This window comes from Typopeltis vanoorti, chromosome 10 (genome assembly GCF_054136105.1).
Source record: "Typopeltis vanoorti isolate ZY-2024b chromosome 10, IOZ_Tvanoo_1.0, whole genome shotgun sequence".
Lineage (NCBI taxonomy): Eukaryota > Metazoa > Arthropoda > Arachnida > Uropygi > Thelyphonidae > Typopeltis > Typopeltis vanoorti.
In genome coordinates, this window is record NC_143558.1 from 90358489 (window position 1) to 90383518 (window position 25030).

At 35.9% G+C, this 25030-nt stretch overlaps 1 protein-coding gene across 1 annotated transcript in view; it reads right to left on the reverse strand.

Annotated features, from left to right (window-relative positions):
- Positions 1-25030, reverse strand: part of LOC150102584 (inactive ribosomal protein S6 kinase delta-1) — a 519967-nt gene that overhangs the window by 18025 nt on the left and 476912 nt on the right. Inside the window, exon 14 of the mRNA XM_090399211.1 lies at positions 4521-4616. Coding sequence (XP_090255337.1) covers positions 4521-4616 — 96 coding nt within the window. The remainder of the gene's footprint in view (positions 1-4520; positions 4617-25030) is intronic.

A 25030-nucleotide genomic window follows, 5' to 3' on the forward strand; every position in this document is an offset into this window, starting at 1 on the left:
GACGGCGATAGTTGACAGTAGACTGAAGTTTAGAGGGCATATTGCTAGTGTTGCAAAGGCTGCACATTGTAGTGCTGCTATGATAAAAAGTGTTCTAACATGTAAGGATAAGGAAGTGGTTGTGCCACTTTATAAACCACTGGTCAGACCACACTTGGACTACTGTGCTCAAATCTAGTCACCTGGTTTTCAGTGTGATGTGGAGACATTGGAGAGGGTCCAGAGGTGAGTGACTAAGACAATATCAGGATTTTGGAATGCTGGCTATGGAGAGAAGTTGAAAAAAATGTGGATTGCAGAGTTTTGTGCCAAAGAGGAAAAGAGGTAATAGGATAGAGACATTTAAGTTAATGAGAGGATTTTATTGGGTTAATCCAGATGAGATTATAAAAAGAGTAGAAGGCAAGGGGGGGGGGAAACAGAGATCATTCCTATGCAGGGCCGCATTTATACTTTTGGAGAACCGAGGCACAACATCATTATGAGGCCCTCAAAAATAGGCTTTTTTTTTTTTTTTTTTTTTTAGTTTATTGAAAATAAAAGTTAACATTTCCATAATAACTCATTTTAATAACACAATACAACATTGGTATACATATATTTGCATTTTAAAAATGTATAAAAATAAATCAGTTCAAATTTAAATAAAAAAATTAATAAATAAAAAGCTTTTTTTTTCTGGCTTTGGTTTTAGCAAATATATCTATAATATCATCATAATCAATTGAGTCCATTACATCTGATTCAATGCATAATAACGACATGTCGCTTGTTTTTATTTTGGTGCAAGTTGCTTCTTAAATAATTTTTTATTCGTTTCAACACTGAAAATGAGCGTTCAGCACTTGCATTTGAAATAGGCATCGTCAAAAATATTTTAAAAATTGTTTGTAGGTTCGGAAAAGTAGACCTTAACCCATCGTTTATAAATTTGTACATATTTTTAATTGAAGAATTTTCTTCCTTTATCATTATTAAAAATTGCTTAACTTCATCAGTAAATTTTTCTGGATCAATATCAGTCCCATAAGTTTGTAAAATTTTATCAATACTAGTCTTGTACTTGTCTTGATCTATATCTTCCTTCAAAAAAATGTCAAACATATCTAATATGTCAAAATAGCTTTTTGTTCTTTCATTAATTTCCAAACTTAATTTCCATGTAATATTTTGGAAATAAATTTCCAAAATATTACATGGGAAATTTTCTTTCCCATGTAATATAATTTCATTGTTAGATTGTGAAACTTCGTCACTCATTTTTTCCCCGTTTTTTAACTCTTTCCTTTTCATCTTTAAATTTTGTCTCATCTGTTAATAAATTTGCTTCTTCATTTACAGCAGCAAAACTATTTCTTAGCGATGAAAGTTTTTTTTTTTTTAAAAAGAATTTAAATGCAATCAAATTAAGCTTGCTAATCAAGGTAAAAATTGGAAGTTTATGAACTGTAAAGTTCAGATATTCTCACTAAAAATAAAAATTTTGAATTTATGGTAATAAAAATTATAGCAAAAATCATCATATTTATGGAATTACAACATTTATTTATTACAAGATTTATTCAACTCCAGCTTTGATTTTTTTAAGTTGCACTAATAAGCATAATAATTCCAGCTTTAGTTAAAACATAGAGGCAATAAATAGTAACGATAACTTGCTATGCTCACTAACATCCACTTTTTTTACTCAACATTTTACCCTAAAATGACTAGAATCTTGATGCACAAAAAATGAACTGAAAAATCAATTTAATTTATTAATAATAAATATAAACTTGAAATTCAAATGCTCTATTTATGTGATATAGAAACTGCTCTTACCCAACTAATTAATACAAATAGCAGCAGCACACAAAAAAACCTCTGTTGTCTCTGGAACTTGTTTCAAAATGATCGCAAAAACTTTCTTTAACTCAAAAACTTATTTACTCAGTTTACAATTTCCACTTATTAAAGTTCTAGTATACTTGCAAAGAGGTTAGCTAACTCTCTAAGATACTTTTACAAACTGTATACAACTTCAAATATGCCAATAGTATCTCTTAATGACACTTCTTGTTACTGTTAATCTAAATCTTAATTGTCCAACTAAAACACATTATAAGAGGAATTGTACAAAGGTATATGACTTACAAAAGCTCTGTATCACACATTCAGTCAAAGGTCTTGCACAAAAAGTTCTAAGGCAATTCTCTCATCTCAGATCTTGAGCTTCCTTCAGGAAATCTGACTTCAGAAATATCTCATCGGGAAAACAGCGGACTGTGAACTGCGCCCTACGATACTCATATACAGCTCCGGCAAAAAGTTATTCTTCCATGGCGAACAGAAAAACTTCCGAGCGAAGGTGCTTCGGGTAATTTGTCTCGCCTTTTCTTCTCTGCTTGGGCTCGCCAAAAATGCCTGGATGACTGCCTCCTTTTTCTGCCACGTCCACTAACTCGAATTGCTGCCAACTGTCAACCAGGATTTCTCTATGGCCTGGAAGCTCCTCTCTGGCAACGTCTGGAAATGGTAAGCCCCCCCCTCTCTCTCTCTCTCTCTCTCTCTCTCTATAGCAACTTCTGGATCCAGGAAGCCCTATATGCTTGGCTCTGTCTCCTTTTATTATGCCTTCTCTGAGACCTCACACGAAGTTTGTAACCCCCCTGATGAATTCGGCATGATTCTTTCATTTTAAGTTTCAAGTTCGGCCCGCTCTTTGTTCTCTTCTGTGCCTTCTTTTGATTGTAAGTTGCTGACCATCAGAAAGTTGTTTGAACCTTTCTGACTGACTTTGGAGGTGTTTACATACAGAGCTTGTAAGCCTTTCTCATACACACAAAATGTAATAAACAACCTTTCTAATGCTGCCATGTAGATCTATTACATACAGCTCTGGCAAAAAGCATTGCCTTTGTTTTTAACACTGTAACATATTCTTATTAAAGAAGTATATACAGTTAATTTCCAAAGGGCTATTTACAAAAATATCTAATCCAAAATATAAGGAGACAAACAAGGTTATTTTTCACAACATTCTTATGGGACTTGACCTAAGTAAAAAATCGATGTAACATGCTTTGGAATATTTAAGCTACAATCGAGTTTTTACATTATTGATATGAACAATAGTCTAAAAGTTCAGGTAGTCCAGCGAAAACCATCTGGGATAAAATGGAACTAGTTTATTTATTTAAAAACACCAAAATACAAATTTATTAAGTATATCTTTATAGAGTTCATAATTAAAAGGACTCTAATAACAACAATAATAATAATAGTTTCTACAGATGTGTCTCATCTTGTTTTGGTATTATCAAAATTATCAAGTTATTCTGAAGCATTATGAATTTTGCTATTTTATTATTTTGTTGCTAATATTTCTTCAAATGCGGCACTTTTTACAGCAAAACTGGCTAAGTTATGTTGAATATATCTGTTCACAAATATACTCAAAAATCCCTTTGACGTAATAAAAAGTCAGAATGCTGATGAAACTTCATCAGCATTCTGACTTTTTAAAGGAGTTATTTATAACACGGTTGTAAAGTCCATAAAGTTCATTTCATTTAGAATGCATGGTAATCAGCATTCTAAAATGAATGCTGATCACCATGCAACACTAAAAGAAAGAAAAACAAATTACATAAGTTTCTGCCTTAGTTTAGATGAATTTTCACAGAAGAATTGCCAAGCTATGCTACTCAAGAAGTTGAATGCCAGTTTATCATGAACTTGTCATATTTCTATCAATGTCTGACTTTGATTTTGGAACTTTTATAGGTGTCTCAGCTGGCTAATGGTCTTGTCTTTCACATTCTGCTGTAGAGATTTTCCTTGCAATGTGCATGATTTTTTTGTTTAGCTCTTCATAACGAGGATGGGAGCAGTACATGTGAGCATGTTGTGCATCTTTTCTGCAAGCCATCTAAAGGGTGTGGTGGTATCAACACACACACACACACACACACACACACACACACACACACACACACACACACACACACACACACACACACAATGGATGTACAATAGGGATTGTACATCCAGTTTCCCCAATATAAGGTACTTTACAGGTGAAATATAATGCTACTGAATGAAAGAGATGCAATAAACTCCAGGGTGTGCCAATGGGGGGGGGAGAGGATCCTTAGAAGAGTTGAATATGTTTTCTAATTTTAAAGGTGGTTTAAAAGTGGCATTAACATTATAATAATGTAGGAATCTATTAATTTTTTCTGATAACACTTTAATGTATGGGATAGTTATGGTTTTACTGTAATCTATATTACTTTTTGATGAAGTTTTATGAAGAATTTTATTAATAGCATTTTTGCTATATCTGTTATTTATAAATGTATTGCTAATAATTTTTAATTCTTCTCCTAAGTGACACTACATGGCAAACATCTATGTGGAAGAGTTACCTATGTTATGTCACAGCTTTATAGTGTGAAAAATAATTTTATATTTGGAGAGAGTGGGAAAGAGAGAGAGAGAGAGAGAGAGAGAGAAAGAATAAAAAGACTGTTCCTTACTTTTTTCAGCAAATCCACACTTTCAGGAGACAATTTATCGGGGATGTTCAGAAGTGTGTGGCTAGTTATTCCACTTGGATAGCAAGATCCTAATGACTATTAATAAAAATAGTATTAAAGGAATGATTAAAGGAAATAATTTTTAAATATTTATTTTAAAAGAAAAAACTTTTCATCACTTTAATTCAAAAAATACAAGATATATTCACATATATAAGTTCTGCACAATTATTAACTGCATCTATTTCCAAATTAAATTTTCTAAAAAGAAAAAGTGAGCACATTTGGGTTATGATATAATGCTACTGAATGATGTAAGAGTGCCGATTTTTAAAATATCGAATAAACAATAAACTTTTGGACATTTGAAACAAAATGGATGGAACATGATGAGTTTTCTGAGCTAAAGTGCCAGAGGAGATGACAGAGAGAGAGAGATGTGAAGAAATATTGCAATACTATAAACACATTTTAAGGAATACAACTCAATAAAAAGAAGGAATTGATGTCATTAATGGATTTTGTTTTTAATAATTGCTAACAGGAAATGCAACAAAATAAAAATCTGAATAAAATGAAATAAAAATATCTGGTTATTCCCATTGTATTTGTGTTGCATTAAAGCATATGCAGCCATAGTATTGTAATAAAGTGTACTATTACTTGTTATTTATAAAGTCTGCTTATAGAGCCTGTTCGGTTACTGCGCCTTTGAAATACCATTATTCTAATTAGCAGTGCGTGCTTTCTCTCTCATAACCTTTCTTGCTTATACTATTGCGTACTATATTTATCTACCTTTCGCACTATGAGTCTTATGCCTATGGATACTAGAAAATTTATTTTTATTGAGACTGCGCCACTAATATCTTTTAATTGGCATAAAACTCAGTAATGCGGCTGGTTGATTTCTCTCTCTCTCTTTCTCTAACACAAATTCCTTCAGTAAAACTTTACACAAACAGTCATGGTCTATTTGCACTTAACTATATGCTTTGGCTAACTCACTCGGTTTCCCGCTCACACGTCCGATTTTTTTTAGGAACAGTGCATTGTAAAATAAACAATCAGGCGGCACTCTATTGACATACAATAAAAACGCATTTATTTACATTAAAAATAAAGTACATTAAATAAGCGATAGGGAGATTACTTTTCTCTCTCTACCTATCCTTTTGGTATAAAGAAACAAACTTTTCCTTTTCAATATTAAATGACTAAACAATATATTTACTCTGTTACTTCTCTGCTTAAAAAACCAAATTGCCGAGACTAATTTATTCATAAAGAGATTAACTAGCTATGGCAAGTTATCTTACAATTAATATTCCAGTTAACAACAATTCAGAGGACTCTCTTATAGATATTTCTTATTACTATTTCTTATCAGTCCATCTATGACATATCTCCTAGATTACAAAAAGAATGTACATTAAAGGTTAGACACAAAAAAAAGGTATGGAGGCTCTTTGTCATGATACCTTCCATAGGTGCTGCATCAAAGTCTCTGCGATTTTTCTTTCATCTCAGGCCTTGCTTCAGGGAGCATTTCATTGGTGTATTAGCAGTTCTTGGACTGCAATTTTCCCGGTACTCAAAAGCTCAGGCAAGAAGTTTCAGCATACAGGCTTGAAGATTGTTCTGCGGCTTTTGGCTTCAGTTGACTTACCAATTTTTTTCCTCTGGCGTGGGTTCACCGTAAAGTCTGTTTCTCTGGGTCAGTATGTTTCTGGTTCTCCACCAACTGTCTCTGGCTCTCTTCAGTAACAGCGTGTTGTTTTTCCTTCTGTCAGCAACTGGATCTCGACTGCCTCTGGTTCTCTGCCAGAGACTACCCACTGATGTTCGGCTCAGTCCTCTTTTATTTTTGCCTTCTTGGGACCTTGCACCAAGGGTTGTAAACCCCGAAGAAATCGGCAGTTCTCCTTGATCCTTTTGTTAAGGCCTGCGCCCGTTCTTTTTTCTCCTCTGTGCACTCTTTTTTTTCTTTGTCTTGTTGGGCAGCAGAAACTTCTCTAAAACTTGTGGACCTCTTTGATACTAGCTTTGAAGGTGTTCATGCACAGAGCTTACAAACAACTTTCTAACACACTTAATCGTAAACAACTTTCTTGTGCGTTATACATAGCTATTATACATTATACAAAGTTCCGATGGCAAAGCATTGCCTTTGTTTTTGACATTCTCAAAACTTCAGTTAAAACTGTAAATACAATCAATTCCCATAGGGTTATTTACATTAATATTTAACGAAAATTACATAGAGAAAGACAAGGCTATTTTTGTAACAGTTCTCATGAGACTTGACCTTAGTAAAAATTGATGTAAAGTGCTTTGGTATTTCTAAGCTACATCGAGTTTTACAGTATCAATCATCCCAACAGTATGGCATCCTCAAAACACTTACACATACAGCCAGGACTATTTGTTCTAATGACAGAGATGTTGCCACAGAACTCAGTTTTCTTTGTGACACTTTTTTTTGGGAGGGGGGGGGGGGACAATGGATCAACCCCTATAAAACAGACAAAATACTTCCATGTCCACCATCCCCTTCCACACCTAAAACCCAGGATAACAACAAAACTATTTCCATTCCCCTATATCTGGGAATGAAAGTTGCCAGTTAGGAAAGCAAAAGTTTCTTTGTAAATAAAATCTCCAAACCACTTTCAAATCATACATCTAAGTAGCAACCCTCATCCATACTCCCAAGGAACAGCTCCAACTTAGTGCTTGCAACTTAGCCTACTTTGGACAGACCAGTAAATCTGTTAACATTTGCCTTGAAGGACATAAACTATATTTGCTACCATCAATGTGACAAGATAGAAATAAGAACTATGCTCTGGATACTCCTTCACACAGGATTACATAGAAGAGACAACTGTACTGCAGAGACGTAACTACAGGTCAGAAAGACAATTTTTAGACGCGTCATCAGCAATACACTTATTCGCCATATGTTTATCAGGCTGCATTAATTTGCTGAAGATTTAGGAAACAGTCATTCTAAGACTTCCCTTAACTTGACTTCTTTGAATTAACTATGTTTTACCCAGTGCCCAGAGAATAACATGACAGTTACAATATGAAGTGTTTTTGCAACAACCTAGTTGAATGCTATGTGTTTTACAATAGTTGTAATTTGTGTTGAAGATGCTGACTGGAAATCCTGTGAAATATTTAGCAACTTAATAAATTATTTATTTTCATTATTCTGGTATTGGGAAGGGGATTGTTTATTTAATTTTATGGTTGTGTATGCGAATATTTTGTGGTTGAGCACAGTTATGGAGAAATAAATATGGTTTTAATATCTGTAAAAACAGACAAACCAGTCATTATACATGGTTTGAAGTGTTGAACTACTCAACATCTCAAGAATTAATGATGAGAATGGAATACGTCACTATCAACATAATTTTCTGATCAACTGCACTGCACAAAAGACTGTAGTACATTGGGAAATAATGTGGACTTTTCCATTATATCCATTTTTTTCTTTAATGCAAGATCTATTTATGTAAAATCCAAACTACACATAATAAGACAATCTCTGCTTTGTGCCACAAAATCATTAAAAATGTATTGTAACACTATGTTCCTTTACACCATTAGTTGCCACCAGAACGTGTTCAATGTCTCTATTTCCTTGTAGCAGGAAAGATGTAAGCTCAGCACTTTAATACAGTGCAGGAATAAGGTTCCCCCCCCCTCAGATTAAAGAGTAAGTAAGCAAGAGAGTTGGCAGTAGTCGTAGTAGGAATGAATAATTTGATTAGTTACAAAGATAATGTGAGAATGAATATCAAGAAGTTATTCAGGAGAGTAAAACTTAAAAGCATAATAGGAAATCAGTAGTCAGTGAATGTTGTCCAGGTACAATACTGATACCTGAAATGATGAGTAAAAATCATGAATGGTATGCTGGTAAAAATGCAAGAGGAGGGGAGTAAGAAGTACAGTTAGTGAATATGTGGGATGAGTTTGAGGTGCAGATGAAATTCTATAGGAGTGATGGACTGCATTTAAACAAATTTAGTGAGAGTCAACTGAAGATCTCAGGAAGTAAAAAGTGATAATGAATAATAAGACTATATAACATTCTGCCTAAACCTTATTATATGGTAGTGAAACATAAACCATAAAAAATGAATGAAAAACGGATTCAAACAGCAGAAATGAAATTACTCAGAACAATAGCTGGATATAACAAGAACATGGTGTTTGGATAAATTTTTGGATATTATTATAAATTCATTGTTTTTGTTAGCACACTGATACAACATGGAGATGACAGGCAAATGATTGCAGAGGTCAGCGCTGGATTTCTTAAAAATTGTATGATGCTGTTAATGTAGTATGTTTGTGTGGGAAGATGTTATGGTTATTTATGTAGAGAGGCTGAGTAAAAGAAAAGGACGAGTGTGGATATGTAGGAAATGCAATATTCTGATGGACCAAAGGATTTCTTAAATATGAATAGGAAACATGGCATCGTAACTGACATGGCAGGTGAAGATTATGTGAATGTTCAGAGAGTGTATGTGGAAGTGATAGTGAGGAAAAAAGTTTGATTAATGATAAAGAGGGCAAAAATGACATCGAAAAACAGTTAAATTAATGATATAAAGTGAGCAATAACGATGTTGAAAAACACAGTGCATTAACGGTAAGGTGGCGAGCGGGATTGACGGCCAAACAGTGTGTGACTGACAATAAAATAGCGAGAGTGAATGAATCCAAAAAAAGGACACAAGATTTGAAAGCTGAGTTGGTAAAGATGAGGCAAGAGATGAGGTGGATGTGGAGTGAAATGAAAGAATTGGAATATGCATGAAAGAGGAAAGAAGAAAAAACAAATCATCTCAGTATGAAAAAGCTAATGAAAGATTTGTGAATGGCATTGTATGGTGATTCGATTATTAGAAGCGAGATAAACAAAAAGATGCACAAGGTTTGTTTTCCAGGAGGTAAAATAAACAGAGTGACTGAGGTGTTGGATAAGAGGAGTAAGTAAGCAAGCAAAGAAGTTTGTAAGGACAAATAACTTGCCTGGGAACAAGGAGAATGTAAGATTGGATATCAGGAGGTTGTTGAGAAGAATAAAAGATAATAGTATGACAGGAAAAGTAGTCAGTGTGTTACCCAGGTATGGCAGTGATGAGATGAGGCTGAGAGCAAGAATTATTAATATGTTAACAGAAATATGTGAAGAGAAAAGAGTGCAAGAATTATCAACATGTTAGCACAAGAATATTTTAATATTTGGCAAATATTTCAGTCTGAAATTAACAGACTATCATCAGTGGCTTGATAGGAACAGATTTTACAAGGTGGAATACAAACAATTGATCATTCAAAAGTAGAACGAGCCATGTGATGTTACATTGCTAAGCACTAAAGAGAGGTAGATTTCATTAGAGTGATGAATAAATTAAATTATAGGTATCAATTCACGATTTCATACAACAATCTTAATTTATAAATTCAATTAAAAAAAAAACAGTGTGTTATATGGATTAAACTTTCCCATATTTTTGACAAGTATAGGCAATCATTTTGATTCAAGTTAAGGTGTTGAAGTAAGGCTTCAGCACTCTCTTTGAATAGGCATTCAAATTTATAGTGACATCTGTGCAGAAGACAAGTCTTGGACCAGAGAATGTTGTGGCTTGTCTCTCTATCTGGTGTTATGCCAATCCTGACTTATCGGATTTGTTGTGAAGAATGTACAATTGATGTTCTTGTATTCTTTTTTCTATAGAGCGTCTGGTTTGTCCAAAGTACAGATTGCAGTTACACGGAACTTGATATACACCAGGCAGCGACATTGAGCGTTTATCTTTAGAAGGGGGGAAATAGGTGGATATTTTGTTAATAGGGATAAAAGAAATAAGAGTCATATTTCTTCAGAATCATGGCTCGTTCTACTTTTGAATGATCAACTGTTTGTATTCCACTTTGTAAACACTGTTCCTATCAAGCCACTGATGATAGTCTGTTAATTTCAGACTGAAATATTTGGCAAATATTAAAATATTCTTGGCTAGCATGTTGATAATTCTTAATTTCATGTCACAAGTGTCTCTCAAGAACAGAAAGGAGTGCAGTTGGTTTATATGTGGAATGAGTTTGAAGTAAGAAATGAATTGTATAAGAGTGATGGACTGCATTTGAATAGTTTTGGTGTGAGTCATTTGGGCAGACTGCTGCTGGAAGTGGGAGAGAGAAATGAGTGCAAATAATCTGAGCAAGTAAGTAGCAACGTGAAAGAGTGGAAAAGTAAGGAAGGAAAGATTGGAGTAGTGCTTATGAAGGAAGAAGTGGGAAGTGAGAGAACACCTCTTCCTTCATATAAGGATGTAGGGAAAACAGTTGGATTTGAAAACGATTCTGGGATGAGTAAGGAGAAGATGAAATGGCTCGAGGAAAATATGGAAAAGTCACATCTAATAAGTGGTATCAGTGAAACTTGTTATAGATCCAGGAATGATTGCTATGTTTGTATATAAATGTTAGAAGTATCAGAAACAAGAGTAATTAAATGCTTGCATTGATTAAGTTTATTCACTCAAAAATTGTTGGAATAGGTGAGACATGGTTGGGTTGAATGAGGATGATATCCTGACAAGAAGAGATGGAAGGGTATGATGTATTTTGTGAAGATAGAAAGGGTAAAAAGGGAGGTGGTGTGCTACTGATGACAGAAAAAGAGTTATGTCCATACAACAAAGGAAGAAATAGTGGTAGTGGTTTTGAGGCAGTATAGTGTAAGAAAGAGGTGAACAGAATGAAATACTTCGTTGGATGTTGCTATAGACCTGGTAATGTGGAGGATAGAAACCAGAAAAAATTATAAGCAAATGGGAAAAGGGTGATCATTATGGGTGAGTTTAATCATGGCAAAATATACTGGGATGACGAGATAGCAACTGAAGTAAAAAAATTAGTTTCTCGAGTTTTCGCGGGACAACTACCTCAGGCAGTATGTAACAAAGTACCCATGAGGACTGAAGGTCTTCGATTTGATTATCTCATCAGAGGATGCTATTATAAATGAGATGGCAAATATCCCTCCAGTTGGTGAGAGTGACCATGAAGTGATTAACTAGGTGGTTGCCAACCATGTGAGGATTTCCAGGAGGAAAGGAACTACAAGGCCAGTGATTATGACAAGCTCAGGAGAGAGCTTGCAGCTGTAGCATGAAATGAGGAACTGGGATGAAAGGAGATCAGTGCTTTTTGGGTAATATTCAAAAACTATGTAGTAGAAGCAATGTCTAAGTGCAGTACAAAGGTCAGAAAGTAGGTGCGAAATGAATGAATGAATGAAGAGATTAAATATGCAATACAGAGATAAAAGGCATTATGAAGGCAACATAAGAGGAGTGGTAATAATCAATTCCATTAGGAATACAAAGAACAGGCAAGAATGGTGACTCAGTTGGTAAGGTAGCAAAAGTGCATTATGAGTAGCAGTTAGCTAATGAAGTCCCCCCCCCCAAAAAAAATCCTAAGGAGTTCTTTCAATATGTAGCCAAAAAAAAAAAAGCTTATGGTAGGATGGCAGTGATTATAGCAAATGGTATAAGGACAACTGCTGCAAAGGTTATAGTTGAGATATTTAATGAGTATTTCATAAAGGTCTTTCATCCTTCTGAATGTGACATCATGGAGAGTGGATGACGAGAAGAGACTGACTGTAAGTGAGCAAGAGATATGTAGGGAATTGAGCAAACACAATATTAATAAAGTTGTGGGATTAGATGACATATCACTGCATATTCTGAAGGGAGGCCAGTGAGTTGACATCTGCTTGTGTATTTGTTTAATATGAGTCTCACATTGGTCAAGTTCAAAAGGAATGGAAGGAAGGCCTCATAAAGGAGAAGACAGAATTCATGCATCAAATCATCTGCATGTCACATGTTGTGGTTAAAGTGTTGGAGAGGGTGGTGAGAATCAGGATCCAGAATTGGGTTGACAACAATGGTATTACCTTTGATGGACAGCATAGATTTGCTAAAGAGAGGTCATGTTTAGTAATCTGTTTACTTATTGCAATAATGTGACAGCAGCATTGAATGCTAGAGATGGATACACAGTAGTATACTTAGACGTTGCAAAGGCTTTTGATAGATTATTGCATGATAAGTTGATAGTTAGATTAGAGCAGATGGGATTGGATATTAGACTAGTGCATTGGATAAGATATTGGCTTCTGAAGGATATTAAGTTCTGTATGGGGAAGCAATTCCCAGAAGAGGAAGGTCACTAGTGGTGTGCCTAAGGGGTCTGTTTTAGAGCCATTGCTGTTTAACCTATATGTTAATGATATTGGGGAAGATTTGAATGGGGATATACAGTTGTTTGTAGATGATGCAAAGTTGGGATGAACTATGAGGAATAGAGCAGATGTGGCCTTACACCAAGACTTGAATAGATTGAGTGAATGGGAATGAGAGTGGGAATGTCAGTTCAATGTTGTGAAATGTATGGTTTTAAAATTTGGGAAACAAAGATGGGATGTAGAATTTACTCTTGGTGGGATATATTGTTGGAAGGAAGAAATAAGAACTCTTGGGGTGATGGTGGATAAGAATTTAAAATTTATAGGACACATGTCCTTACACAATTGCGAGGACAACATAATGAAGTCTGGCAATGATGCAGAGGACACTGACTTGTAGAAGTAAGGAGATTTTGGTTCCGATGTATGATGCTCTGATTAGGCCACATATGAACTACTATGCACAGATTTGGTCACCTGGTTTTCAAAAGGATGAAGATATGTTGGAGAGGGTCCAGAGGCAATTGTCCAAAACAGTTTCAGATCTCTAGAATGTTGAATATGAAGAAAGGTTGAGAAGATGCAATTTACAGAGTCTAGTGGATAGGAGGAAGAGGGGGTGATATGATAAAGGCATACCAGTTGGGAAGGGGGGTTGTTATAGGATTAATGTTGAAGAGGGGTTTTTCATAAAATGGTGGGAGATCGAGAGAGAAAAGGAGGTCATCCTTGGAAGCTGTATAAGGAAGGTTTGAGCAAGAGAATGAGAAGCAGGTGTTTTACATGGAGAGTTGTGAATGACTGGTATGAATTGCCTGAGAGTATGGTGTGTGCAGAGAATTTAAATGTGTTTAAGGCACGGCATGATGAGCTATGTGTATAACAAAGAGGACCTCCTAGATGAGTCTGTTATTCCATGGAATCTTAGGATAATAAAATTCTACCCCATATATATAAAATGAGAAGCCTTTTTATATCACAAGTTTATTTTTCACTTGGTTAGACTATAATAAGTTTAGTTTAATCCTTTATCCAAGTAGTGAGAGCAAAACAAAGTTTGTGCCTGAAAATATCTTCAGGACTGAATATGGTGTTGTACTATCTTACCTGGGTAAGTAGTACAACACCAAGCAACTCATAGCAAAGGTGGAGCAAGCTACCAACACTCCTATCCCAGTATCTCCCATAATAGAAAACACATCTCCTTGCGGATATGTATAATGTTATGCATTAAGGGATTGGTCACTACCCAGACTAGTTTTGACCTTTATTGAGGTCTCCTCAGTGGGAGCCAGGCCCAGAGTTGGAGATACCAGGCAAACTTTGTTTGCTCTCACTTGGATAAAGGATTAAACTAAACTTATTATAGTCTAACCAAGTGAAAAATAAACTTTCAACATCTTTCTCTAAATTCAGAGTAATTTAATAAAAAAAGGTGGCAAACCTTTTGGCAACTCCTATTGGTAAAGATGACCTTGCTATTGCTTCTGCCTGGTATCTCCAACTCTGGGCCTGGCTCCCACTGAAGAGACCGCAATAAAGGTCGAAACTAGTCTGGGTAGTGGTCAATTCTTTAATGCATAACATTATACATATCCGCAAGGAGATGTGTTTTCCATTATGGGAGATACTGGGATAGGAGTGTTGGTAGCTTGCTCCACCTTTGCTACGAGTTGCCTGGAGTTGTACTACCTTACCCCAGTAAGGTAGTACAACATCATATTCAGTCCTGAAGATATTTTCAGGCACAAACTTTGTTTGCTCTCACTTGGATAAAGGATTAAACTAAACTCATTATAGTCTAACCAAGTGAAAAATAAACTTTCAACATCTTTCTCTAAATACAGAGTCATTTAATAAAAAAAAGGTGGCAAACCTTTTGGCAACTCCTATAGGTAAAGATGACCTTGCTATTGCTTCTGCCTGGCATCTCCAACTCTGGGCCTGGCTCCCACTGAAGAGATCTCAATAAAGGTCGAAACTAGTCTGGGTAATGGCCAATCCCTTAATGCATAACATTATACATATCCACAAGGAGATGTGTTTTGCATTATGGGAGATACTGGGATAGGAGTGTTGGCATCTTGCTCCACCTTTGCTACGAGTTGCCTGGTGTTGTACTACTTACCCAGGTAAGATTGTACAACACCATATTCAGTCCTGAAGATATTTTCAGGCGCAAACTTTGTTTGCTCTCACTTGGATAAAGGATTAAACCAAACTTATTATACTTTTTATGTCACATTTGCATGTCACATTTTTTGAAACATTTTGAAACTCAGGGGCTACCCTGAGTGTCGAGTCTTCAAAATTCGAGTCATCAGAATTCAAGGAGAACCGGCCTACCAGTCCGGAACACAGGGGTGGGGTGGGACCACAGGCGCCGGGGGGGGGGGGGGGCGTAGTCCCCCTAGTAATACTATAAAAAAAAGTAAACTAATTATTCTAAGAAATAAATAATTAAACAGATAAAAATTAAATTTTTCACAGGGAATTAAGTAAATTTCCGTATAACGATATGTAGTTTTGAGCCCCAATGATAGCTGAACTAACCTAAAGGCTTAAGTTGTCATAATAAATTACAGAAATAAAGGCTATTAAAAAGAATAATAAAAGTTTTTGAAACTATTTAAGTTTCAAATTCAGTCATATGGCTAGAAAATTAAACATGGATTTTCAGTGTCTTATACTTCTATAATTTACTATGCCAAATTAAAGCCTTTAGTCTCTATCTTCAACTATCATAATTTGGCAGAGTTCACTTATGCAAAATATAACTTCTTGGCATGCCACTGCTACTGTAATCAAAAGACAGTTTTTGCCCTCCTAACCTGGTCTCTGATAAGAATCAACAATTCAAAATAATTGTCATCTCAGCAAAAAACCTTAACTTGTGGTTCAAGGCTACATTGTGGGTGGATGGTGTATTTAGTGCTTTTGTAAAATTGGTGATTTTTATACATTTTATTGTGTTTTTTCCTGAGAAAATTAATGTTTTATAGTATTTAGTGTTTTTTTTATAACATATTTTATTGTGATATTGCAATTAAATACAGCTATGAAATGGCACCAAAAATGCACAAGGCATGGAAGACTAACAAGAACAGCAGAGTCGAGAACAAGAAAGCTTGCCCTGCTAAAGAAAATTGAAGAGGATATCGAAAATAACTGAAACTTTGATATTGCAAGGTTAAAGCAGATTATTAGACATGACGATGCAGAATTATAGAAGGTCAAGCAGCATGCTGGCAAAGGTTGGTCGATTGGTAGAGCCTCTGCTACTAATGGCTCAGTTAAGTAAGTTTGAGCACGGTTAGTAGTTGGAAGGGGACCAATCGTTCGATGCTGTTGGCACACTCTCCCTCAATGAGTCTTTGGACTCCCTGGAGGTGTCTAATAATAATAATAATAATAATAATTTAAAGGAACACAGAGAATAAGAAAGTTAAGCAGTAAAATGAGAAAATACAAAGCATGGAATCAGATAAGTCAGTGCATAACGAAAGGGTAAGTCAGGTTGATTGTTAAAAGAAGAATGCTAATTTATATGGTGACTCAATATAAAACATGCCAATGATGAGTGGATTATAACTTCAAGTTTTCCCAGAGCAAAAATTAAATATATAGCTCATGCAACTGAAAAACAGAAAAGCAAAGCAAAAGAGATCATAATGGAAGTAGATACAAACAAGTTATAAGTTTGGTATGAAAGCGAAAATATTAAATATGAGGGTGGTCTGAAAGGTTCTCGGCCTAACAATGAAAAAACCAATTTATAATTTCAAAATCTCCCTTAAGACTAATACATTTATTCCAGCAATGCTCCAGTGCCATTATCCCATCCCTGTAGTGGTTCTCAGTAAGATCTGCAAAATACCCCTCTACAGCTGCAATCATCTCTTGATTTCTAAGCGAGGAAGAGTTTTAGTTTTGGAAAGAGATAGAAGTCAGATGGAGCCAAATCTGGGGAACAGGGTGGATGTTCCAACAATTCATAGTGCAGATCCCCTAATTTTCCCATTGCCAAAACACTTTTGTTTTGGCAATGGGAAAATTGTATTTTAGGGTTTCACGAAACCCTAAAATACAATGCACCTGCCCACTTTTGTGGGCAGGTGCATTGTCCTAATGAAAGATGATTTTTTTCTTCTGCAAACCAGGTCTTTTCTCATGAATTTTTTCGTCTAGTCTGGTTAAAAGATTGGAATAATATTCCCCAGTTATTGTTTTACCCTTTTCAAGATAATTAATCAACAAAATGCCTTTAGCATCCCAAAACACCGATGCCATGACCTTTCCTGCTGATGGAACTGACTTTGTCTTCTTTGGTGCTGAACAACCAGCTTCTGTCCACTGTTTGGATTCTGGTGTGCAATGGTGAATCCAAGTCTCATCCATAGTAATAAATTGACACACAAAATCAGTTTTATTCTTGTTAAAATGCTGCAAGCACTGTTCAGAGATTTTCATGCAAGTGCGTTTTTGATCTGCTGTGAGCAAGTGTGGCACCTATCTTACGCAAGCTTTTTCATATGCAATTCTTCATGCAAAATATATCCTACACGTTCTTTTGAAATGCCTATAGTCGCAGCAATTTCACTTTGACTCGCCAGTCATCCAATGCCATATCATGCGCTTGATTAATGATTTCTGGTGTAGTTACACTTTCTGGACATCCTTCACGTGGATCATCTTCAAGGCTGGTACGGCATGTTTAAACTCTGCAGCCCATTTCTTAATTGTTGAAAACGAAGGAGAAGAGTGCCCATAAACTTTTATGAACTTTGAATGAATTTCTTTTGGCATTAAACCTTCTTTTACAAAGAATTTTATAATCGCACTATACTCGATCTTATACATTTCAAGGGATACAGACAACACTTTTGCTTCAGACAGCTTTATAAAGCAAACTACTTGATAGAATGAGTTGCAATTTCACATGGATGCTTATGACAGATGTACCAACTTAGAAAAAAAAATCTTTCCAATAGTGTTGCCATCTATGGTCGAGGCCTAGAACATTTCAGATCACCTTCATATATTACCTAGATATGATAGCAATGGATTAAGAATGGCAAACAATTCGATGCATAGGATGTGTAGAATGAGTTTGAGAGAAGAATGGATTTGTATAAGAGGGATGGCCTACACTTGAATGTGTTTGGTATCAGGAGTCTTGAGAAATTATTATTTGGTACGAGACCTAACACAGAGAGTCAGGGTAACTAAATCATAATGGGCAGAATATTAAGAATTTGTGCGTGTTAATGAGTTAGCTGTGAATTAACTGTGTTAATGATGGGAATGGGCATTATTATGGAAATGATTATGAGGAAAGAATGGTTTTGTGTTTGTCCAGTTCAGATTTGAAAGGATGTCAGCATAAGTAAGGCACTAACTAGATAAGAACAGAGATCTGCAAGTTGGCCAACTGTGTCACGCAAGCTACAGAAAAGGATATAAAAAGCATGCAGGTAATTTATGTCTATACACAAATGCTAGAAGAAAAGCATAAGAAACAAAGGAAAGGGGATCACTGTAATGTATTAGATCAGAGTTTCCCAAATGGTGGGTCATGAAAGCTATATGCCGGGTCGCCTAAAAAAAAACTCTCGAAAACCTAGGTGTTTTGTTTTTTAGTTTTCTTTTTTTTCACGAAACCCTAAAATACAAGTAAACAGCATTTAATCGGTACTAATGAATAAATAATTTAATTAATAGAGACGAAAAATATGCTCCATCCGCATCCGTGTTGTCATTTCACAGTCTCTTTGTTCGCGGTAAAGTAAATCTATGAACATTCAAATCTGTTTTATTTTACCTATTGGCCATAAAAATTTTAGTGGGTCACGAAGATGAAGTATTAAAATAACTGGGCCACAGAAAAAAAAGTTTGTGAAACATTGAATTAGATGACTTTAATCCAGTTAAAGTTAAAACCTATGACTGCAATACCAGGAGCAGTTTTTCATGTTGTAGTGAGTTTGAAGCCACCTGGTGTGAGGTGAAGTCTAAAAAGATCAAACACATAGTGGAGGTGTTGTTACAGACATGCTGAATTGATTGCTAGTGTCAAAGAAATGCATTACCAAATAAAGATGATGGGTGAGAAATAGTAATCACAATGAGAAACTTTAATTATCTAAATCTATACTGAGTTGCTGTAAAATCCCATGAGAAGAATGAAACTGAATTTAAGGTTGTTACGGAGTCACAGAAGGAACTCGAGGTCAAAGAGTGTTAGATCTGATTATAGTGTCAGACAGGATTATAGTTCAATATGTAACTATTCTGCCTCCGAATGGTGACAGTGATCCTATAGTACTCACTTGGGAATTGGCTAAGTTTATGAATGTCCATTCAGAAAAGGTTAGATGCTGAATTAAAAAGCAGGAAATTATGACCAACTGAGGAGTAAATATGGTAAGTTCTATCCCATGGTATCTGTGGCTAGATGGGAAGGATATTGGCAGAATATATTGAATCATCTAAAAAATACTTAAATGATGTAAAATTGGAATGTGTCTCCAGAGTTTAGAGAATAAATATGGTAGGAGTAAAATGGATATGTAATCTTATTAAGCAAGAGATTCTTAAGAAAAAGAAGATTATTGCATAAGGATGATGTCAGTTATGAAAATTATAGCAGCAGGCCAGAAAAGTCACAACTGTTGTTTGGAAAGTAAAGTCTGAGTTTGAGTCTCAGGGAAGATTCCACAGGAATGGAAAGAATGTATGGTAATCCACACATGTATATATGGCACAGTGCAAAGACTGATGTATTCAAATCAGTACCAATGAAGTGGTGATGAAGATTTTGGAAAAGTCGGACAGGGCTTGCATACAGAAATGGATTGACAGAGAAACTATACTTTGCAATGAATAACATGGGTTTATTAAGGGAAAGTTATGTTTGAGCAACTTGCTTACATTCTATAATCATTAAAATAACTTTCATTGCTTACACATGTAACAATAATTATATAGAATTTTATTCAAAAATTCCAATATTTTTCATCCAACATTATGAAGACATTATAAGGAAGACAGACTGTTAACTTGATTCAAGAAATGAATCAAAAGAATGATTCATCAATCATGCATATATTAGCTAATGTCTTGGTCGCAGCTGAAGCACATAATATTACACTATTAGAGTTCATTATCAATTTTCTGATATCTACCCCCCCCCAAGGGGTATTCAGGTTACTATGGCAGCACTACATGATTACATTATTATTAATCTCCTATCAACAATTTTCCTCCATATCAATCTATTACTTGTGAGTATGCCAATATTGTCATATCTAACATTTCATGCTTCTAAGGTACTTCTGATTGAATCAATCCAACTAGACAATGGTTTTCCTCTGGGTCTCTTTCCTGCCATCCTTGCATCAAACATCTGTTTTCCTAACTTTTCCTCACCCATTCTTGAATGAATGCTAATAATGTTAAGTTCCTCTCTAATATTTTCATTTTTAATATGTTCTGCCATTGATTCCATAAGTTGACTCCCTAATTTTTCTCAGAATCCTCATATATGTGGTTTCTAGTCTTTGATCATGTGCTTTATTTCTAACCCAACTCTCAAATCCATAACTTAAAACTGGTTTGAACACTGTCTTGACTTGTATACTGCTAGTTTGGTATTTCGGCTAATTTCTCTCTCTTATTCCATATAAATTTATTCAGCTGGCTACCCACCATACCAGCTTTGCTTATTCTGTTGTCTATTTCCAGATTTAACTTGCCCTATTAGAGTTTAAAGGAAAAATTGTAAAAAGATGTGTAGATAAAAAATAATTATTAATTAAAAAAAAAAACACTTATGAACAATTACTAGTGATTACTTCGTAAAACTTGGATACTGGTATGCAGTCTGATCCATTGAGGTGCAGACAATTTGGTAGCATTTCATATATTTCAAGGAAAAGACAATGGAATTTGAACATGCTGAAATGAAGAAGTTTTGTCTGGTTCCAAAAACTTTGTGCCTAATGTCAATAATGTGAGAAGCAAGACAAGACTTCGGACAAGACAGCGGGCACTAGTGAGCCAAGCGCTGTGGACGTGTCTAAGAAGAGCTCCTGATTGAGATAAGTTATTCTAGGAATAATTATGTATATATGTATAATTGTTTGACTAAGAGCAGCTGTAAACGTTGTGTGCTACCGGTATTATTAGTGTGGGGGATTTTTCTTGCCTAAACTTAATTACGAAATCGTTATTATTAGACCTAGTAACCTGCAGGGGAAAAAAAAAAATGGTGAAGGCATTGTCATTCCATGACTTTAATTTAGATTTCAGTTGTTTCATTAAGTGTGAGGTCTGTTATATGTATTCTTTGATTACATAAATGATTTGAGGATGTTTAGAGCAGATGGAAGAAGAGTGTGTGCGAAGTGTGACCTGAACGAGGAACTGATGAATGCAAATATGAAATTGATGACAGAAAGTGTTAGTAGCGAGAATTTCATGGGAAAAATGAGTGCACGTTTGAAAGAGAAGGATGGTGAGAAAGAGATGCGAAAAAATGTTAAAAAGTCAGTAAAAAAGAAAAAGAGTGATTTGAAAACCGTAGCGGATGTTAAAAGGGACGAAAGTGAGGCGAGAGTGGTGGAAGGAAACGAAATTGAGAGAACGAATGAAATTAGAAATGGCATGACACAGAAATCGAAAGTGAAAAAAATCGAAAGAATAAATGATAGCGAAAAAAGAATGAATAATGGCGAAAGTTGGACTGAAAGTATGGAAACAAAGAAAGATAAATGAGAGTGACAGTGAGAAGAACGACAGCGAAAGTTGGACGCATGTTAGACCGAAAGTACGGAAACAAAGAAAGATAAATGAGAGTGAAAGTGAGAAGGACGATAGTGAAAGTTGGACCGAAAGTACGGAAACAAAGATGGATGAATGAGAGTGAAAGTGACAAGAGGGGGTCGAGAGTTAGAAAGATCGAATGATAGAGAGAATGTGTCGCGAGATTTGGAAGTTGAATTGGATTGGATGAGACAAGAAATGAAATGGATGAGGAATGAAATTAAGAGAATTATTAATTTTTATTAATTGAGGAATGAAATTAAGAGAATGAAATTAAAATAAATCATGATGGCATGAAAGCGTTAACGAAAGATGAGCGAGTGGCACTGTATGGCGACTTCATACATAAAGGTGTGCTAGAGGATAGAATGCACAAGGTATGTTTTCCAGGTGGTAAAATGAGTAGAGTAATTGAGGCAGTGGATATGAGGCAGGAGCGAGCAAAAGAGTTAATAATATTATTTGGTACAAATGATTTGAGAGAGGGCAAAAAGCGTGTCAGAATGGATATCAGGAGGCTGCTTGGGAGGATAAAAGAGAATAGTGTGACAGGAAGAGTCAGTGTGTTGCCTAGGTATGACTGTGGTGAAATGAGGCGGAAAGCTAGAATTATGAATGATATGCAGGCTGAAATGTGTGAGGAGATGGGAGTACAGTTTGTTAAGGTGTGGAATGAGTTTGAAGGATGACGTGAGCTGTATGGGAGCGATGGACTGCATTTGAGTGGTTATGGTGTGAGTCGCTTGGAGAGACTGCTGCTGGAAGGTAGAGAAGTGAATAGAGAGAATGAATCAGATCGAGAGGGGGAGTGATGTGGAAGAGCAGGAGAGTAAGACAGGAGAGATTGAAGAGGTGGATATGAATGGGGAAGTGAGTGGCATGAGTATAGAAAATGAGAGAATGGCTGTGCAAGAGGAGCAGGGAAACAGAGAGGCTCAGGGTGGACAGGGGTACACAGCGTGAGAAAGATGGATGCTCCAAGAGGAGGTGAGAGCATGTGTAGACAGGAAAGGAATCACCAGGGATCAAGAGGAAACAGTTGGAATTGAAAAGGGTTCTAAAATGAATAAGCAGAAAGGAAAATGGCCCCAGTCGAGCATGGAGAGATCGAGTGGAATAGCTGTAGATCCAAGAATGAGCTGTTGTGTTTGTACACAAATGCTAGAAGTATAAGAAACAAAGCAGATGAAATGGTTGCACTAATTGCGTCTGTTCACCCAAAGATTGTCGGAATAAGTAAGACATGGTTGGGAGAGGATGACATCTGACAGGAATAGAGATGGAAGGGTATGATGTGTTTCATGAGGATAGAAAGGGTAAAAAAGGGAGGAGGAGGAGTGCTATTGATGATAGAGAAAGAGTTATGTCCATACAAAGTAGAGATGCAAGACGGAAATAGTGCCAGTGGTTTTGAGGCAGTATGGTGTGAGATAGAGATGAATGGAATCAAATACTTGGTGGGATGATGTTATAGACCAGGTAATGTGGATGGTGGTGATAGTGAAATTTATAGTCAAATTAGCCAAGCAAATAAGAAAAGGGTGATCATTATGGGTGATTTTAATTATGGCAATATAGACTGGAATGATGAGATAACAACTGGAAGTAAAGAAAATGAGTTTCTTGAGTTTTTGAGGGATAACTACCTCAGACCATATTTAACAGAGGGTGCATAAGGATTGAGGGTCTTGGATTTGGTCATCTCATCAGAGGATGTAATTATAAATGAGGTGTCAAATCATCCACCAATTGGTGAGAGTGACCATGAGGTTGATTACCTGGGCGTTTGCGAGAAGCGTGAGGATCCCTGTGAGAAAAGGGTATATGTGGAACTACAAGTAGGGGTGATTATGAAGAGCTCAGGAGACAGCTTGCGGGTGTAACGTGGAATGAGGAGTTAACTGGAAAAGAGATCAATGCAGCTTGGGGGATTTTCAAAAACTATTTAGTAGATGCAATGTCTAAATGTATTCCAAGGGTGAGAAGGTTAAATAATGTAAGTGTGAGATGGATGAATAAAGAGATTAAACATACGATACAGAGAAAAAGGGCATTGTGGAGGCAGCATAAGAGAAGTGGAAATAACCAATTTCATGAGGTCTACAAAGACCAGGTAAGGAGAGTGACTTGGTTGGTGAGAGTAGCTAAAGAGAGGTATGAACAGCAGTTAGCTAATGAAGCCAAAAAGAATCCTAGGGAGTTCTTTCGATATGTAGCCAGCAAAAGAAAGAATGATTATGGAAGGATGACATTGATTGTAGAAAATGGTATAAAGACAGCTGTTGCAAAATGTGTGGTGAAGATACTTAATGAGCAGTTCATAAAGATCTTTCAATCTTGTGAATGTGACTTCATGGAGAGATAGAGAGCAGTTGATGATGGGGAGTTGAGTAAACTAGATGTAAATAAGGCTGTGGGACTTGATAATATATCACCGCATATTCTGAAGGAATGTGCCAGGGAGTTGACACCTGCCTTGACATATTTGTTTAATATGCGTCTTGCACTTGGTCAAGTTCCTAAGGAGCAGGAGGGCAAGATTGTGCCACTTCATAAAGGAGGTGATCAAATTCAAGCATCAAACTATAGGCCTATCTGTGTGTCAGGTGTTGTGGTTAAGTTGTTGGAGAAGCTTGTGAGAACTAGGATCCAGAGTTGGGTTGACAACAATGGTATTATCTTTGGTGGACAGCATGGATTTGCTAAAGGAAGGTCAAATTTTAGTAATCTACTTACTTATTACAATAAAGTGACTGCTTCCTTGGACAGAGGAGAAGGATACACAGTAATATACTTGGATTTCGCAAAGGCTTTTGATAGAGTACCTTACGATAAGTTGACAGTCAAACTAGAGCAGATGGGGTTGGATATTAGATTAATGCATTGGATTGGAGACTGGATATCTGATAGGTATCAACAAGTTGTGTATGGGGGTGCGATATCCAGGAAAAGGAAAGTCACTAGTGGAGTGCCTCAGGGGTCTGTTTTAGGGCCATTACTGTCTAACTTGTATATTAATGATATAGGTGAAGATTTGGATATAGATATTCAGTTGTTTGCAGATGATGCAAAGTTGGAACGAACCATAAAGAGTAATGAAGATGTTGTAGCCTTACAAGAAGACTTGAATAAATTTAGTGATTGGGCAAGGAAATGGGGATGTGAGTTCAATGTTGCAAAATGTAAGGTTTTAAAATTTGAAAAACAAAGATGGGATGCAGAATTTATGCTTGGTGAGAATATATTGTTGGAGGTAGAGGAAATAAGAGATCTGGGGGTGATAGTGGATAAGGATCGAAAATTTAGGGGACACATCGCCAAAATTGTGAAGACAACACAAAGGCTTCTGGGAATGATGTGGAGGACACTGACGTGTAGAAGTAGGGAAATT